This window comes from Microtus pennsylvanicus, chromosome 19 (genome assembly GCF_037038515.1).
Source record: "Microtus pennsylvanicus isolate mMicPen1 chromosome 19, mMicPen1.hap1, whole genome shotgun sequence".
Lineage (NCBI taxonomy): Eukaryota > Metazoa > Chordata > Mammalia > Rodentia > Cricetidae > Microtus > Microtus pennsylvanicus.
The window spans coordinates 13,265,363-13,285,260 of record NC_134597.1 but is presented as its reverse complement, the minus strand read 5'-3'; the positions used below and the strand labels follow the sequence as shown (position 1 = coordinate 13,285,260).

The following is a 19,898-nucleotide window of genomic DNA, read 5'->3' as shown; positions in this document are numbered from 1 at the left end:
AAGTTGTTCAAATATATTAGACAGTTGACAAAGTTGGAAGGAAAGGTCACATAGGTGGAAAAATAGATCTGCAAAACCAGAACCATCGAGAAACTATTATAAAGTCCCTAACATTTTATGAGTTATAAAAATATTCTATCAGTTTCTTATAAAAAAATTACAGTCCCTTTATTACTGAAGAGCAATAAAAGGCATATTTTTTTTTCAAGGAGCCTTTGGCCCAGTTCAACAGTGGCTCAGGCTGAGGTGATCATCCTTCAGAAAAGCATCCCATCAGTCTCTCCTAGAACACTGTATTTGCTCTGCTGAGTAACAGCAATTCTTACTTTCCCTTTTATGGAAGCACTTTCCAGCTTTTTCAGGTAACAATTTCATGCTCTATCAGACAGGTTACAACCAGACAAATGCTATCAGAATTAGCCAAACCAAAACACAGAGTAGGAAAGATGGATTTCATCTTTTGAGGAAGAGATTGGTAAAATATCAATGTCAGAAAAAGTCAGCCACAAGAACAACTTGTCTGTGAGCTTATCAGGAAGCCTGAGAAAACTGGATCCTCTGATAACCTCACACCCCTTGCCGTGGCTGTGTTTACAGGCGGAGTGCTGTGGTGCACTCAATTTGTTAATGTGAAAAACAACTCTCCTCAACTGAACAATTCCCCAAGATCTTTGAGGACGTTTCTGGAAAGAAAATGCAATGTCTTCCTGGATTTATCTTGAAAGGCATAACAGAAACAGGTGACCAATAATGTTTGGGAAATAACTACTCTTTTGCTCTTTCTATTTACATGGCAAAGGACTTAACATTTCAGCATTTCCTTTGTTATTCCAATCACACACCTGAGGCTCAGTTACCACTGTCTATGGGTCTATGCAGCCTGAATATGAAACAGCCCAAATTCACACCATTGCAAAGAGCACTTTTTCCTCTGTGAAATACTTCAAAATGTCCTGCTCTTTCCATCAGTTGTCTCCATAATGATGCATCTATCCCAGAAGTCTAAAAGTTTTCCTTGATTGTAGTCCAGAGGACAGGGAAGCCAACTAAAGAAAATCAGCTATATGGCTCTACCAATGCACAATTTTCTTTTACCCAAAATTATCTCGGTAATTACATCTCAGTCTGTGCTGTACTCTTCTTTTATTTTTTTTTCTTGCCAGATATAATCTTTACTAATCTGTGAAAGGTTATCTGAGATGAAAGACGACAACACACACAGGTGCCGAGTACCGACTCCATCTCAGGAGATGGCTTTTGCTACAGGGACTGATTTCACCTCCTGTGAGCAATTTACATGGGCAACACTGAGAAAAATCCCTTTGTCATTCCTAAGGTTCAGAATACCAGGTACGGTTTGCCCAGATGTATGGAATACAGTGTCGTACAGCATCTACCTTTCCTCTCAGAACTATTTAACAGTTCCACCTATGATTTCCAGTGGTCCCCAGTGTCTTTGTCATTGTTTTAACTCAGTTAAGGGTACTAAACAATTATAAACAACTACAGAAGACTCATTCAGAAGGGATACAAATCCTCACAGTGCAAATGAACTACTTGATTAGCTATGTAAACCAGAGCCTGGCATGGTGGCACATGCCTTAAAGTTCTAGGCCATCCTGGTTTAGATACATACTGAGTTCTAGGCTAGAAAAACCTACATAGTGAGACCCCATCTCAAAAACAAAACAAAACATTAACTCATCAAAGTGACCTTATGCAACTGATGCATAAATAATAGTATAGCTTAGAACATATGTTTGAATTCTACTGGAGTAGTCGTTTTTAAATATTAAGTATAAAATTGTAATAATATCAACTTACTCTCTCAGGTTTTCAATTATCTTTTCCATCGCTGATTCCCAACAATATGCCTTAACAGAATGGATATTATCAATAATTTCTGATGTGATCACAAGTCTTTCATTGATCTTTGCGGCTCTCTGTTCTCTGTAAACCAATCACTTGATCAACCAATCAATAACAGAAAGAAGTCAAATTATTTACTAATTACTACTCAAAATTTTAAGGAAATTCATATTTCTTTTATTATATAGATAAACACTTTGTTATTAAACAGATGGTAACAAAAGTAATTCTATCATTTAATAGATGCCTCTGAATGTCAAACAACCACCACTATATGAATTTTGGACTTTGTCCTTTATCCAATCCTTATCAAAGAGGTGATAACTTTTATTTTGTGAAACAAATGAAATTTTAAATGTTTTTTTTTAAAAAAAAAGACCCGAGTCTCCAGATTGCAGCTTTCTATGACATTTCAGCTGGCAAACTCTATATGTTCTCTGTCATAAACATGTATTATGACTCATACCACAGATGCATTCCATAATAAAAGTAATAAAAGCTTTGGTAGAATGACATACAATATGGGGTAGGAAAAGCCAGTAAGTTCCATATAAAATTTAGGCATTTCTTCCAGGTCATATAAATACTATAACCACTTTACCTAAATTTTATGAGTATAAAAATGTGCAAAACCTTAAAACTTTTATAAAGAAATTCTGTAGACCAATAGGGGAAAAATACCCTTTTGGTATATGATGTATTACTGATACCATTAAAACAACCCCTTTTTAGTGATATCCCATAGTTTTCTGGTCCCGGCACAGAGAAGCCCAAGTTAAATTCCTTCAAGGTGTGACAAAGATCACTACCTGTACTTCACCATCATCTTCCCTAAAACAGCCTGAAGAAGGACAAGTATTATCAGTAAACCAAGGCCACAGAAAGCAGAGAACTGTAACAATTCCCAGAGAAGTCCCATCAGGAGAGCTACTTGTAAAGGAGCAATCCACACAAAATGTGCCAAGGCAAGTCCCTGAAAAACAAAAGCACAGAGAAGAGCAGCTGACATGTTATACTTCACCCTCAACAACAAGCAAAGAAACACATGCTGGGGGAAGGGAAGAGTACTGAGAATTTGTCCACTCAAGGAACTCATGGTTCTGAGCACAATAAATTGTAGATGTTCTTAGTATGAAAGCATAGTACTGGGCTTAATCAATGCATAGACCAGGTTCCTCAAGGAAAAAAATTCAAGTCACTGCATCTTAAAATACATTGTCACCCCCCTCCCACAGAGCGGAATGGGACTGGATATCCTAGGAATTGTGCCCAGATTTTATTATCTTTTAAAAATAAAGCTAGTGTCCTCACATTAGACCAAGTGAGAACAAGAGGCTCTCCTCAGAGACTCGGTACACACACACACACACACACACACACACACCTGAATAGTTCAACATCTGGTACTCAATTTAACAGTAATTTGTTTAACTTTTGTTAAATTAAATACTAGAAATGAAAAGATAAATAAAACAAAGTATCTGTCCTCAAAGACCTTGAATTTATTTGTGACATAAGGCAGCACAGAACAAGAACTGCCCAAAGTATCATATTTAGCCAAAGTAAATAACAATTTAAAGTATTATATTAAAAGGAAGCAAAGTCTGATAAGGATTAAGTTTTGAAAAACCTTATTAAGGGCAAGCTGGGGTATGTTTCAGTTGGGCAATTTTACCTGACCTCAGAATGGGTGCTCTGAGCCTTTCCAGCTTCCAGAAATAGCCGAACTAGGGATGAGAGGCACTTGACTACTTAGCACTGTTATCTGGTGCAGATAAATCTTTCTTTAGGGTTGTTTGATTTCTAATAAAATGCATAAAACATTTAATCAGTGGGTACATACTTCATCAAATTTGTTCAGGTTGTTGGAAAGAAGACTAACAAGTTGTCCAATACTTATTTTATCAAGAACACGGCTTGACAGCCTTAAAGTCTAAAAGAAAAAAAGAAGTTAGGTGATATCAACAAACAAAAGTAAAATGTATTCATAAGTAACACATTAGTAAAATAGAGGACCTTATATATACTTCAAGTGGATGATCAGCCTTGTTTCATATTCATTAGGTTCATACTTTCTCAGCTTTATGACTATTCAACTGAAAAGCAAATATTACATTGAAATACATTTTTATATTTAAAAGTTTTTATATTAATTTTTTGACTTTGACAATAAGATTGATACTGTATTTGAATAGCCATTTGTAAAATGTTCGCTTGAGTCTTTTTTTTTAAATCATTTTGTTTGAGTTTTAGGGGCTTTCTTTTTTAACATTGTTTTTTAGAATGGAAACAAATACTATCCTGAGTCAGGTAAGCCAGGCCCAGAAGGACAAATCCTACCAGTTCTTCCTATGTGAGGATCTCAACTGTGAACTTTTAGAATATTAAGTACAACAATGCATTGGTAAAAATCAAAAAGATAAGAGAGAGGCGTTAGAGAGAGGGAGGGAGGACAATATTATACAGCAGGCATGAAATGGAGGCCAGGGCTGAGCAATAATGAGGGTAGAGCCATCTCTGCAGGGACTCAGGTGGGAAGATAGGAGAGACCAAGGGGAGGAGAGAGGGCAACTAACAGTAAGGATAAATGAAAAAGCCACATGAAAAACCTCTGCTTTATAAGATTACCTTTAAAAATACAATCTTAACACTTTATTAAAGCTAGCATGTCAGAAGCCAGGTTCATAGGACAGCTAAGGGGTGTACAGTGCCCTAAGTGAGGTGTGAGCATTCACAAAGCAGTAGGGTAGAAAGCCACCTTCCCTCTGCTTCGGGTGGGAGAGCCATTCACTCTGTTGAATGGCTTCAGAATTGTTATTACCCAGTTTTATCTACGCTAGCTGTAGCAGAATGTAGTTCCACATGGGACTGTCAGGTGAGGATACTGTTTGCAATAATACAATCTAATAAGCATAAAAATACACTGGCAGAGACTAATTTACTCATGATCTGTCTCTGTCAAACATAATGCAAGCAAACACATCTGATAACTCCATGTGATAATGGAGTGTGTTCCCAAATAGCAATTATCAGGATGATTTAATATAGAGACTTGTAAACATTATTATTAAGGCTTGCTTGTCTTGCCTGTATTGTATGTCATGCCTTGAGAAATTAATAATAGCTGCACATGTATACATATAAATATGTGTGTGTGTGTATGAGTTTAAATTTATAGTCTGAGTATCACTATTGTACAGGTCTAAGAATAAAAGAGCTTTTGTTTTGTTTTGTTTTGGTCTTTTGAGAAAAGGTTTATCTGTGTAGCCCTGGCTGTCCTGGAACTTGCTCTGTGGACCAGGCTGGCTTTGAACTCAGAGGTCCATTTGCCTCTGCCTCCTGAGTGCTAAAATAACAGATGTGCGCCACCAGTGACTAAGAATGAAGTTTTAAACCAAGCAAGCAAGCAAACAAACACACAAAAAGATCCTTAAAAAGTTTAAATAGAGGTCTCCCCTTCCTGGATGATGCTTCTCTCAAAAGCCACCAATAATCAAAGTTCCAGTGCTGGGTATGGGACAGCTGCCTATGAGTGACTGACCAAGGAGGCTTCTAGCCATGCTGTTGGTTACCCTCCAGAATTTGATGGTAAGACTCTGCTGCTGAAAATACTGTATACATACCACTGTCACAAGACATGGAGCTGAGCTGCAAGCTTCCTCCCTACTGGCTGGCTTTAATAATGCCAGAGGTGTACAGGACACAAACTGCGAGGGAAGACTGGGACTCTAATAAGCTACAGTAACCATGTATCTTTGGTAAAATGTGCCCTGTGGTGCAGCGATAGCATGCTTCTTATGGGGGTAACTCGCTCCACAGCAGGGAGCTTATGCTTGGTTCTGTAACCCTGGCTAAAAGTCTCCGCTTTAGAAGGTCTCTGGCTACAGGTGGCAGCCAGTTAGCTGATGTTCTACTCGATGCTCATATTATCAAGCTACCTTCTTACTACTTCTCTTCATACCATAGATTAGGGATTGTACTCAGAAAAGTTTCTTACGACAGTGGATACTGGTGACTGCAGAAACCTACGACTGACCCCAATGTGGGAAATAAGTGATGGAGGAATGTTGGACCGTGTATGAGATGGCTGAATCACTCACAACCCTGCCCCGTAACTCAGAGAACACGGCAGAAGAGGGGGCACAGAGAATGTATGAGTTGAGTTTAGGAAAGGTAGACAGTAGGAAGGAGTGTTTTCATAGGACTTATCAGTCGCGCTCATGAACTCTTTATAGCTGAGGCTGTCTGCACAGGATGAAACATATCAGGATGGATGGAGGCAGTCTCATGCTTGTTAGGGAGGAGTGTCATATTATCCTGTCACTGGTGTCATATTTATATGTCAAACATATAAGCTTTTCCTGCTCCACTAAATAATCTCCCACTATGCTCTTATTAAACTCAATGGACCACACACAAAGACATGGAAGTAGGAAGGTACTTGCTGAGATGAGTTCCAGTTGAAAAGGGCAGGGGATGATAGAGAAAATGAGGATAAAGATGACTGAACTTAATTATATGTATAAGAAAATGTAAAATAATAAAAATGTATAAAATTATGAATAAAAGATAAAATCTAAGATAGTGAAATCTGGTCCTAATTTTCTCATAAATTATTTCACCAACTCTGTGGATCTGTCAAAGTCAATAAAACCTAGATGCCCTTCAATGGAAGAATGGATGAAGAAAGTATGGAATATATACACATTAGAGTATTACTCAGCAGTAAAACACAAGGACTTCTTGAATTTTGCGTACAAATGGATGGAAATAGAAAACACTATCCTGAGTGAGGTAAGCCAGACCCAAAAAGAGGAACATGGGATGTACTCACTCATATTTGGTTTCTAGCCATAAATAAATGGCATTGAGCTTATAATTCGTGATCCTAGAGAAGCTAAATAAGAAGGTGAATCCAAAGACAAACATATAGGCATCCTCCTGAATATTAACCTTCATCGGGTGATGAAAGGAGACAGAGACAGAGACCCACATTGGAGCACCGGACAGAAATCTCAAGGTCCAAATCAGGAGCAGAAGGAGAGGGAGCACGAGCAAGGAACTCAGGACCGCGAGGGGTGCACCCACACACTGAGACAATGGGGATGTTCTATCGGGAATTCACCAAGGCCAGCTGGCCTGGCTCTGAAAAAGCATGGGATAAAACCGGACTTGCTGAACATAGCGGACAATGAGGACTACTGAGAACTCAAGAACAATGGCAATGGGTTTTTGATCCAACTGCACGTACTGGCTTTGTGGGAGCCTAGGTAGTTTGGATGCTCACCTTACTAGACCTGGAAGGAGGTGGTTGGTCCTTGGACTTCCCACAGGTCAGAGAACCCTGACTGCTCTTCGAGCTGATGAGGGAGAGGGACTTGATCAGGGGAGGGGGAGGAAAATGAGAGGTGGTGGTGGGGAGGAGGCAGAAATCCTTAATAAATAAATTAATTAAAAAAATTAAAAAAAATAAAAGTATATTATGAGTAACTGAATCAATATTTTTTATTGATTTTTATTGAGCTCTACATTTTTCTATGCTCCCCTCCCTCAAGGTATGAATCAATATATTTATGTTTACAAAACAAAGTCATCAATTTTGTTTTATTATATTTTGTTTTGTTTTTTGAGACAGGGTTTCTCTGTAGCTCTGGAGCATATCCTGAAATAGCACTTGTAGACCAGGCTGGCCTTGAACTCACAGAGATCCGCCTGCCTCTGCCTCCTGAGGGCTAGGATTAAAGGTGTGCGCCACCACCACCTGGCCAAAGTCATCAAATTTTACAAAGAAAATAGATCATAAAAGATCATTAATTAGAAACATTTATTTGCTGACCTATGCATTAATGATTTAACATTATTAAATGATTTCATTATTAATAAAAGAGAATAATCCTTTGTAAAATTTAATAGGTTATTTGTTGTTAGATGGCTTTGGCAGCAAAACTTTGACACATTTATTGTTTCATCTCATCATATAGTTGTTGAGCATTTAATAGATTCAAACCATTGTCCTGAATGCATTGGAAATTAATATTTATTAAGAAATACTTCTTGTCTGGGAGCAACCTAGAAATATATATATTTATAAATATATTATATATGAAAATATATATAATTTCTATAAATATATGTGTGTTAAGGAAGGCAGAAAGTATAGTGGGCTCAGACTTTGGATTAGTAAAATATGAATGACTATACAGAGACAGAAATAAAACAATGGATAAATTTTAGACAGGCCAACACAAAAAGTGTCATGGTAGTTAATCACAAAATATTACTAGAGTAATAGGAGGGGAGGGAGAACTCACTGAGGTAAATAACAGGTGTTATATGTGTCTTAGAGAAAGTTTTGGCATCAGGAAAAGTTATACACAGGGTAAAACATGAAGCCGCATGCATAATATACACATGGTAAATGTTTATTGTTATTTTGGTAATTTTCATATTCATGGACAAGTTTGTGTTTATATTCATTATTTTCAGTAAAATGTATTATAGTTTCCAAATTTTAAAGGGAGCGACTTTCTGTACTATATAATTTAAAATACTTTAGGAAGGATCATATATGCCATGGGCCTGAAACAGGATGAATATGGGGAAGGATATGAAACATGAAGAGAGCAAAGACAAAGCGCAATTAGGACCAACCAAGAGCAACATGCAGATGCACTCACACTCCGGCATGAGCCAACACAGGAATGCAAGATAAACTAAATCATCAGCCTCACAGGTAGCTGATGTTGAAATGGAAATGCACATGGAAGAGCTTCAAACTCTTCATTGGTATTTCTAAAAAGCGTGTGTGTGTGTGTGTGTGTGTGTGTGTGTGTGTGTGTGTGTGTGTGTGTTAACTATTAAATGAGGACTTGGTCACAAACTAACCATACTCCTTATTTTACTTCCCATCTCCTTTGCCTCAGTAAAATATATTTCCACACTTTTGTTTTTACTAATGCCTGAAAACAATTTCACGTCAAAGATTGTAATTTGCCTATTCTAAAAATTTGAAGTAGTTTTTAATATAGTTCTTCATTTAGTTATAGGTTTTATATTCATTAAAAGAATAAAAAATAAAAATAACAGTACCTGCAGTAGAGATTTGTGGGTAAATAAAATTAGATCACATTTAATTCATTTATTAGTATAACATATATAAATATACATATATATATCCTTAGTTATCAGCATTACAATATAAAGTCATTACTTCTTAACAGGTTATTTATTAAAGTAAATTGAATATTCTATGATAGCAAGTTCTGTTGATTGTACATTACACGTGATCTCTAAAAAGTTTTGTTGATTTATCATGATTTCCTGGGAATTAGGATTTGATGAGATTGTAGTTTAAGAGATTAAATTAAACTTCTGACTCCCTTTTGTTCTTCTCGGCCTCCATAAAAGCCCTTTTTGAACAATAAAGTATGGCTATCAAGATTTTATTACACTGTTGGCCTTGAGTGTGTACTATAATGGTGTTATGGATTACTTGTTAGAGGTCAATTTCAGATCCATAGCCCTTATAAGCCAAGTATATAAAGTTTGTCATTGAAAAAAGAAAACAGCAAAGAAAAAGGGAAGATATAAATGATGCCACCAATATATAAGTCTTTGAATACTTGGTAGGGGAAAGCACATACACAGATTGGAGAAAGCACAAGCCATTGAAATAACTTTGAATTTTGTTAGAAATTTAGACCACATTTAGGTAGCTAAATGTTCATTTGAATTGATTTAAATCATTCCTAGAGTATGTAGGCTCTTGTCTAGCTAACACATGTAGAAAAGAGAAATAAGTTATGATTTCAATGCATTGGTATTTCAAAACCTTTATAGTCAGAGGAATTGCTGGGTGACAAAAATCCAAATCAAAGTAAGACAGTAGATGCAAGTTACCACTGTGAGACAGTCACCACCTATGCTTAGGTTAACCATGACAATAACAGACTGAATTATTATTAACAAATATAAAGACAGATAGCATTTTACCACAAGATGATATTTTATAAATGACTTTCATACTGACATTTGTCATTTTAACTGAAAAAAGAGCGGATTAAAAAATTGATGGTGATTTAGCTCACTGCTATAGCACTTGTCTATTGTGTGTGAAGCCCTGCAGTAATTCGAGAAACAACAAAAACTCCCAAAGAAAAACCACTTAAATCCTTCTCTTAAAAAAGGGCATCTGTGATATTGTTAAGTTATAAAAGGCACTTAACTGTTTACTGAGGTAAATTGAATTACTAAGGATAAATAAAACAGTACTTATTCCTGCCATTTATTTCACAGACAGGCAAAATTGAGATCTATTTTCATACTTATCCTAAATTTTTAGAGCTCACAATCTAATTCAGGGCATCGAAGATACGCCATGTAGAATACCTGAGACTGTGCAGGGTGACAAACCCAGCAAAGAACTTGCTGTCATACAGGAAGCCCTGAGTTCAATCCCCAACATTGAAATAACAAAGCAAAATCAATAAAAAACACTCCCCCCAAAAGTATTACCTTCTTATAAATCAAGCTAAACATAGCTATTCTCATCTTCATTCCAATGCGATGAAGACCAAAAATGGCTGGATGAAGAAGCAATGTTCTGATAATGAAGAGAAGGCACAAGCCTATGCCTAAGTAAATGGCAATGGAGCGCTCCGTCTTGTTATCTGGATCATAGGAAGCTATGATTCTTCCTAGCAAGAGGGGCTGGACGGCCTTGGTGACTTCCTGCAGAAGAAGAAAACAGATTAAATTTCATTTCCTTGTCTTGAAATACCTTCACAATCTCATTATAAAATATTTTTCTTTACAGAGGATTTGAAATGGCTTTATAGAAAGGGTTAAGTCATCTATGAAATTGATGTTGTCTTTAACTTGTGTAAATTCTAAAATAAGATTTGGTTATTACTTCAAACTCTACTATAGAGCTATAGTAATAAAAACAGCTTGGTATTGACTAAAAATAGACATTTGGACCAATGGAATCAAATCTAAGACCCAGACATTAATCCACACACCTATGATCACCTGATTTTTGACAAAGAAGCCAAAACAGTACAATGGAAAGAGGAAAGAATCTTTAACAAATGGTGATTGCATAACTGGATACCAACATATAGAAGATTGCAAATAGATTTATATCTATTGCCATGCACAAAACTCAAGTCCAAGTGGATCAAGGAACTCAATATGAATTCAGTTACATTGAACCTGATAGAAGAGAAGAATGTGGAAAGTAGCCTTGAACACACTGGCACAAAAGAACACTTCCTAAATATAACACCAGTAGCACAGAAACTGACAGTAACAATCAATAAATGGGACTTCCTGAAGCTGAAAACCTTCTGTAAGGCAAAGGACACAGTAAATAAGACAAAATGACAGCCTACAGAATGAAAAAAAGATCTTCACCAACCCCACATCTGATAGAAGGCTGATCTCCAAAATATATAAAGAACTCAAGAAACTAGACATCAAAATACAAAATAACCCAATTAAAAAATGGGGTACAGAGCTAAACAGAATTCTCAGCAGAAGAATTTTCTATGTCTGAAAGACATTTAACATATTGCTCAACATAATTAATCAACAGGGAAATGCATATCAAAATGACTCTGAGATACTATCTTATACCTGTCAGAATGGCTATGATCAAAAATACTGAGGGCAACTTACATGGAATCAGGGGAACACTCCTTCATTGTTGGTAGGAATGCAAACTTGTACAGCTACTTTGGAAATCAGTATGGCAGTTTCTCAGAAAATTGAGAATCAATTTATCTCAAGGCCCAGAGATATCACTCTTGGGTATATTCCCAAAGGGTAATCAATCATACCAGAAGGACACTTGCCCAACAATGTTCATAGCAGCATTATTTGTAATAGCCAGAACGTGGAAACAACCTAGATGCTTCTCAACTGAATAATGGATAAAGAAAATACGGTACATTTACACAATGGAGTATTATTAAGCTTTAAAAAAACAATGACATCATGAAATTTGCAGGCAAATGGGTGGGACTAGAAAAAACCAACCTCAGTGAGGTAACCCAGACTCAGGAAGACAAATACGGTATGTACTCACTCCTAAGTGGATATTAATGTAAAGCAGAGGATAAACAGACTACAAAGCACAGCTCCAGAGAAACTAGATCAGGACAAGGAAGACCCTAACAGGGACACATGTATCGCCCTGGGAAGGGGAATTAGTTGAGATCTCCTGGGTAAACTGGGGGTGAGAGTGGGTGGTAAAGGGAAGGGGACAGTGGATGAGCACATGAGAGAACATGATGGTAGAGGGGGAAGAGGGATGAAGTGGGAGAGCAATGAAAAAGAGATCTTGGTAGAGAAAGCCACTATGGGGTTAGGGAGCAACCTGGTGGTAGGGAAATTCCCAAGAATCCATAAGGATGACTCCAGTTAAGACTCCTAGCAGTAGTGGAGAAGGTGCCTGAACTGGCCTTCATCAGATTGGTGAATACACCAACCATGATTATAGACCCTTCATTCAGTAACTGATGGAACCAGATGTAAAGATCCACAACCAAGCATTAGGCCAAGCTCCGAGACCAATCGAAAAGAGGGAGGAGGGAATATAGGCACAAGGGAGGTCAAGAACATGATGGAGAAATCTACAGAGACAGCTGAAACAAGCTTGTAAAAACTCATGAACTCTAGACTGACATCTGTGGAGCCTCTGCGGGACCAAACAAGGCTGTCCATATGTGGGAGACAGTGATGAAGCTTGGACTATCTGAAAGGCCTCTGGAAGTAGGAGCAGGATCTATCCCTGGTGCCTGAGCTAGCTTGTTGGAGCCCATTCCCTATGCTGGAATGCCATGCTCAGCCTTAATGCAGCGGGAAGGGGCTTGGTCCTGTCCCAACTTAATGTGAGACTCCCCATGGCGGCCCTTACCCATTGGGAGAAGTGGATAGGGGGTGGGCTGGAGGGGAGCAGGGGGCATGGGAGTGGGTAGAGGTAGAACCGTGGTTGGAATTTAAAATTAAAAAAAAAAGATTTGGTTACTAGTTTACAGCAAAAGTCACATCGAGACAAGTTTTGTGAGGTGTTCGCTAAAACCTGAATGAATAGTGGCTTCAGTAAGGCATATACTAGGACACTACCTTGGGCCAGATCCAACAAACTCATCAACTTTTCAGTAGTCTTCAACTGACTGCCAGCCAGGCAGTTTATCCAGTTAACCATCCCTTCCAAATGTACACGGTCAGGTTTGAACCCAAGAACTCTAAATCTTATCCATTTTGCTAAGCAGCCTTCAAATTAGGAAGACATTATCTCCCAATTTTTTCTTATAATGACTTACTTATAAGTGAAACAGAAATTTAGGGCTAAATCCCACAAGAAGATTAAGACAGATGTGATCCTAATTGGTTATCTCTAAGTCTGACTGACCTACCCCATCACTGTTCAGCATTTTTTGCTCTTACCCTTAATTTGCTTTTCATTGTTATCTACAATGGACTTTCCAAATCTCAAGTGCCAATACAACCTGTCTCATCATTCCCAAAAGATGACCACGCTCTCTATATCACTTTCCTCCCCAAAGGAAATTACAATCGACAATAGCTACTGCTCATTCTGACTTTATATACAGTGCTTCATCTCATTTATATAGGTATAAATCAAAGCTCTAAAATAAGAGAAGGTTGAAACCTTTAAAAAAGCTTCTAAAATAATCACAAAGATGATATATCATTTCCTTTCACGTGTCCATATTTTAAATGGATTTGAATTATAGAAAATCAAAAGGCAGGGATGAAAAAGAAAAATTTTAACCTTCTACCTAGTTAAAACATACTAATAGTTTGTGTGATCTAGTGATTAAAACTTGATTTTTAAAAAGCAAAGTATACAAAATACTTCTTACATATGCTTCATATTTTTATTACATGGCAAACATATTTAGCATATTTAGATGTAGAATTAAACTAGAGATTAAACAGGCACATTCAGGGTGGTAGGGCCTAGATGTGACTTTTAAATGTCATATAAATGTCCTCATAGTGGTTTCTTTTTACCTAAAAGCATTTTTTTTTACATTTTTCTTATACATATCATATAGTTACCTCATTTGCTCTAAATGCTATCTAGCAAGCCTTCTTATGACTATATTGGGTTGTCTATGCCTGCATAGTGACAAATGTGTTGTTTTTATACTTGGATATTATGATCTTGACAGTTTTGTAAAGTGAGAAAAACCAAGAGACAAGTTAGAGACTATATTAAATATCATATTGCACAAAATATAACATATAATAGTTATATTGTATTATAAATACATTATATACAATAAAAAGTTATAACTTGTATTACTGTAAATGGAACGCCCATTCTACATATTACTACTACTGTGTTAGATTTCAACTTGCGTCAACTAAGAGGACATACTCATCTTTTGAACAACAGGTCACCCCACAAAGACACCGGTAGTATTCCTCTGGAAAAGCAGATATTCAGTTTGCTTCTTCACAGGAAATTTCCAAAGACAGGATCATATGTAGGTCGCAGCATAACCCTCGCTACCACACAGTGCTGTTACCTCTCAGGGACAAAACCAGCACTTCCAGCCTCTCTCTGTCACTGCTTTTCCTAACCTCTTTTCTGTATCATGTTCTCTAATATTTACAATGGAACCATTCATAGGTCCACCTGACATGCTTTTTAAATGTGGGAGAACACCCACAATGGTAATTGATACCCAGCTTACTCTATAAAGTGCAGGCCTTCTCACAAACCACCGCTGGTACCTGAAAGCTGAGTGTCCTCTGTTGCTTGGACTACTTTCAGAAGCACAAGTGCCCTCATTTCCACCTCATGAAACAATAAACCCAAACAGAATTGCATCCATTGGAAAATAATGTAAAGCTATTTTAGGTAGTATCATATCCAGTTAAATATTTAAAAATTTTTATAGAAGGTAGAATTTACCTTAGGAAGTAGAAGAAACTTAATAGCAATGTTTAAGACAATATGGACAGTAAACTCAGGATCATAAGACTCAAACTCCTTTTTTACACTAACTTTTGAGAATCTTATACACAAATATACTGTATGTATCACTTTTACAACTCCCTCCCTCCCTTCAAACTCCATCCATGCCTACCCTGACTTCCTCTTAAGTTCATAACCTCTTTAACTATTCTTAGCCCAGTGTATCTACTCTCTGTATACCCTCGGTCATTTCTATTGTTTGGACAGTTCTCTTCATTGGCAAACTCTGGTAATTCAGAAGGTTCCCTCCTATAACATCATCCCTGAAAGTATGAGCTGAGTATAAGAATACTGTGAAGAGGCTAAAGAATACCTTAGGTAATTGTACTGGTTCATTTCTTTATACACACATACACAGTGCTCAGAGAGGTATAGATTTAAACAATGTGAGTTCAGAAGACCATCTGGGGTCCGGAGTTTTGACACCTGACCATAATCCTATCTTGGGAGGCTGAAAAAGGAAGATTATGAAATCCAGGCCAGTCTGCACACACTTCCTTCCAACCAAAGACCATCTGTCATCTGGGTAAGTGAACGTGTAAAAATAGCTAAAGAGACTGCACTCATATGGGAATAATTTTAGGTCTCAGAGTAGCCTCCCAGGGGAAGTTTGAACGCATTTCATGGTGGATATACCTGGGCTATCATAACATTTTCAAGGCCAGAGCTCAAAGTCACGAGGTGAATACATATCCTTAAACCACTTCCACTGTACCTGACAAAGTCAGATGTTTCTAGAGATAGGAAAGTCTGCACTGAGTGGACATTCAGATTATAAAGGAAAGTTCAGACAGAAACAGAAAGGCAAACTGAGGTTTGCAGCTAAATTACATGGAAGTATCTCAAGGCATCTTTATATAAAACCATTTTAAAAAACTACAAGTTGTGGAGCTGGGGGTTAGTTCAGGGGTAGAGTGTTTGTCTAGCATGTGGGGTTTCAGAGAACTTTGTTATATTTTGTGCAGCCACTAAGTAATATCATTCACCTGTTTTAAGCATGTTTTATATAGCTTTACCTTTAGAATATTAGGGCCGGTGATACTGAGAAATCAACTAACAGAATACCAGTATCATGCTGAACAACCCAGAAGTATCACAGTGACAACAGAGAAACTCATTTAAAAACAGTATTGTGTCTGGGAAAAGTTCCAACAAAGCTGGATATAAACACTCCTGGTTAACCATAGAAAGAGGCTCCTTCACAGTCAGGAACTGGTGCCATAGCCTCTGCAGTCAGGAAAACAAAAGAATACTGGCTATTATGGCCACTTAACATCTTAATGAAACTTCTAAGGTAACTATGTAAGAAAAATGATTGCTATGAATATTATAAATAAAACAAAAAGCACCATCATTAATACAGAATGTGATTGACTAGAGAGACTATTAAGTACACTAAAAACTAACTGAACTAAGGAAAACTAAGTATTGCAAAGATTATGTTTCCCCTAATATATTTTATAAGATTTATGTGTATTTTAAAAATAAACAAATTAGGAGCAGGAGAGGGGCTATCTATTTACATTGCCACAAGAGTTCCAATGTCCATACAATACCTAATAAGTGTATCTAATCAATAAATTTTCATTAAATAAAATTTATTAAATATAAAATTATTGTAAATTCCATTTGGAAATAAATGCTAATTGAAACCACTGCAGAATAAAAACAATGTGAGCATTTAAGTTAATGGATATTAAACCATAAAACTATACATGTCACAAGACAAAGAAAATATACTGATTTATCTGGAAACTCCAGGAAAATATCCAATATAAAATAATTTAAGATAAACCAAGCAGTGGTGGCGCATGCCTTTAATCCCAGCACTCGGGAGGCAGAGACAGGTGGATCTCTGTGAGTTCGAGGCCAGCCTGGTCTACAAGAGCTAGTTCCAGACAGGAACCAAAAGCTACGGAGAAACCCTGTCTCAAAAAGTGAAAAAAAAAAATAATTTAAGACAAGACAGAACAACTAGGGTTACATAGTAAGATGCTTTCTTTAAACAAATTTTTAATTAATTAAAAATTAAGAGAATAAAGTTATAAGGCTAATAAAGTCTAGAGAGAATATTCTAGTATCAAATAGACAAACACACTAAGAATAATAGAAAAAAGGGCCAATTTACATACATAAAAAGAAAAGTAAATGCATAGTGACTATATAAAAGCATAAAAATTATACTAGTAAAAATAACTATATTTTTTCACTCAGAAATTTTAAAGATGATATATATCAAATGGTGGCAAAGTATTAACTTTCCCATCGTTATACTAGAAAATTAAGTTACATATTTTCTAGCTATATTTGTAAACTATGGAAGTTAGCTAGAAGTTACACCACTGTATATCAAAGGACTACTTTCACACTAGCCATAATATCAATATAATTTAAATATCACTAACTTGTAATTTCATTTCATGTAATTTACTTCAAAAATTACAGTTCAATTAGAGGATTTATTAATTATGTAGAGACCATCTAATGACATACAACAACATTTACAAATACATGAAGAACAGAAACAGACTTGTACACGTTAGCTAAAGGAATGCTCACCCTACCTTTCATTAAGCAAATATTCTGATAGAAAATAAAGGGAGAACTATCAAATTATTTGGAGGTGGATACTTGTTACTCTGAAGATGAGTAAAAATTCCTTACTTTTCAAAAGCGATGCTGTGGACCTCAGTGTCTGGTTGCAGCATCTAGGAAAGACAAACGGGGTAGGAGCTCTACACAGAGAAGCAATAATTACTTGAGATAGATCAGGCTTATGGAGTGTTCAGAATGCAAGTGTCTGCTTTAGTCAGAGAAACAGCCAGATATTGGGGCTCATGGGATGGGACGGAGAGATGAGAAATGAATCCTCGATAGCAGTCCTCCAGATTTGCTAAGAGCATTCATATTGAAGGGAGCTATAAATGTTAAAGTACCCAAGGCAGAGCCTCTGCATGTTCAGAATTACCCCAAACACCCTTCCTTCAGTAGCAAGAGGCTTGGATTCAAAGGCTTGTGTTTGTCTAAATACAAGAGACAGATCCTCCTTTATAACAGTCTGAAGAATTTAAGAACTGTGACATTGTGAGTACCAGGAATTCTTTAAGCCCTTTAACTTTCTGGGATGATTTAAGTTGAGCTAATATTTACTTCTGTGCAGGGAAGAACACAAGGCATCAGGAACACTTTAGAGAAAACACCTGTGAATTCTTATAGCAACAACTGCTCTCTAGTGATCCTATTCTGTCAATGATATGTTTACTGAGTCCCTCTACTGAGCTTCCTTTAGATTACCCCTAGATTATCCTCAATTGACTCTCATACTCAAGTTTTCAATAGCCCATTGCTCTTCTGCACTGGAAGTCTTAACTATTAAAGACAATGTTATTTATTTGGCTGCTGAGTCAGATACAGAAAAAGCAAGTGCATAGTCAATGGGGATGTACCATAACTAATATGATTTAAAATTGCATCACTGTTATAGAAATAATGTTCTTTCTGATGCTATTTCCTTTTTCTTAATCTTTCACAGTTGAAAGTGAATTCTATAGTGCTTTTTTCTATCAGTATTGCAGCCAACAAAATCAAAGCCATCCCACTAAAATCAGGAACACGACAAGGATGTCCTCTCTCTCCATACCTCTTCAATATAGTGCTTGAAGTTCTAGCAATAGCAATAAGAAAACATAAGGAGATCAAGGGGATTCGTATTGGAAAGGAAGAAGTTAAGATTTCGTTATTTGCAGATGATATGATAGTATACATAAATGACCCCAAAAATTCTACCAAAGAACTCCTACAGCTGATAAACACCTTTAGTAATGTGGCAGGATACAAGATCAACTCCAAAAAATCAGTTGCCTTCCTATACACTAAGAATAAGGAAGCAGAGAGGGAAATCAGAGAAACATCACCTTTCATGATAGCCACAAATAGCATAAAATATCTTGGGGTAAACCTGACCAAGGAAGTGAAAGATCTATTTGACAAGAACTATAAGTCTTTGAAGAAAGAAATTGAAGAAGACACCAGAAAATGGAAGGACCTCCCTTGCTCTTGGATTGGGAGGATCAACATAGTAAAAATGGCAATTCTACCAAAAGCAATCTATAGATTCAATGCAATCCCCATCAAAATCCCATCAAAATTCTTCACAGATCTGGAGAGGACAATAATCAACTTTATATGGAAAAGCAAAAAACCCAGGATAGCCAAAACAATCCTATACAATAAAGGATCTTCTGGAGGCATTACCATCCCTGACTTCAAACTCTATTACAGAGCTACAGTATTGAAAACAGCTTGGTATTGGCATAAAAACAGAGAAGTCGACCAATGGAATCGAATAGAAGACCCTGACTTTAACCCACAAACCTATGAACACCTCATTTCGATAAAGGAGCTAAAAGTATACAATGGAAAAAAGAGAGCATCTTCAACAAATTGTGCTGGCAAAACTGGATGTCAATCTGTAGAAGAATGAAAATAGATCCATATCTATCACCATGCACAAAACTCAAGTCCAAATGGATTAAAGACCTCAATATCAGTCTGAACACACTGAACCTGACAGAAGAGAAAGTGGGAAGTACTCTACAGCACATGGGCACAGGAGACCACTTCCTACGTATAACCCCAGCAGCACAGACACTAAGGGCATCATTGAATAAATGGGACCTCCTGAGACTGAGAAGCTTCTGTAAAGCAAAGGACACTGTCACTAAGACAAAAAGGCAATCACTTACTGGGAGAAGATTTTCACCAACCCCACAACTGACAAAGGTCTGATCTCCAAAATATATAAAGAAATCAAGAAACTAGACCGTAAAAGGCTAATCAACCCAATTATAAAATGGGGCACTGAGCTGAACAGAGAATTCTCAACAGAAGAACTTCAAATGGCCAAAAGACACTTAAGGTCATGCTCAACTTCCTTAGCGATCAGGGAAATGCAAATCAAGACAACTTTAAGATACCATCTTACACCTGTCAGAATGGCTAAAATCAAAAACAC

The 19,898-nt window shown here is 36.8% G+C and overlaps 1 protein-coding gene across 1 annotated transcript in view; it reads right to left on the bottom strand.

Annotated features, from left to right (window-relative positions):
• The window catches only part of Cftr (CF transmembrane conductance regulator), a 139,911-nt gene that overhangs the window by 87,068 nt on the left and 32,945 nt on the right, over nucleotides 1-19,898 (bottom strand). Inside the window, exons 4-7 of the mRNA XM_075953676.1 lie at nucleotides 10,384-10,599; nucleotides 3,713-3,802; nucleotides 2,679-2,842; nucleotides 1,825-1,950 (exon numbers count right to left, since the gene is read on the bottom strand). Coding sequence (XP_075809791.1) covers nucleotides 1,825-1,950; nucleotides 2,679-2,842; nucleotides 3,713-3,802; nucleotides 10,384-10,599 — 596 coding nt within the window. The remainder of the gene's footprint in view (nucleotides 1-1,824; nucleotides 1,951-2,678; nucleotides 2,843-3,712; nucleotides 3,803-10,383; nucleotides 10,600-19,898) is intronic.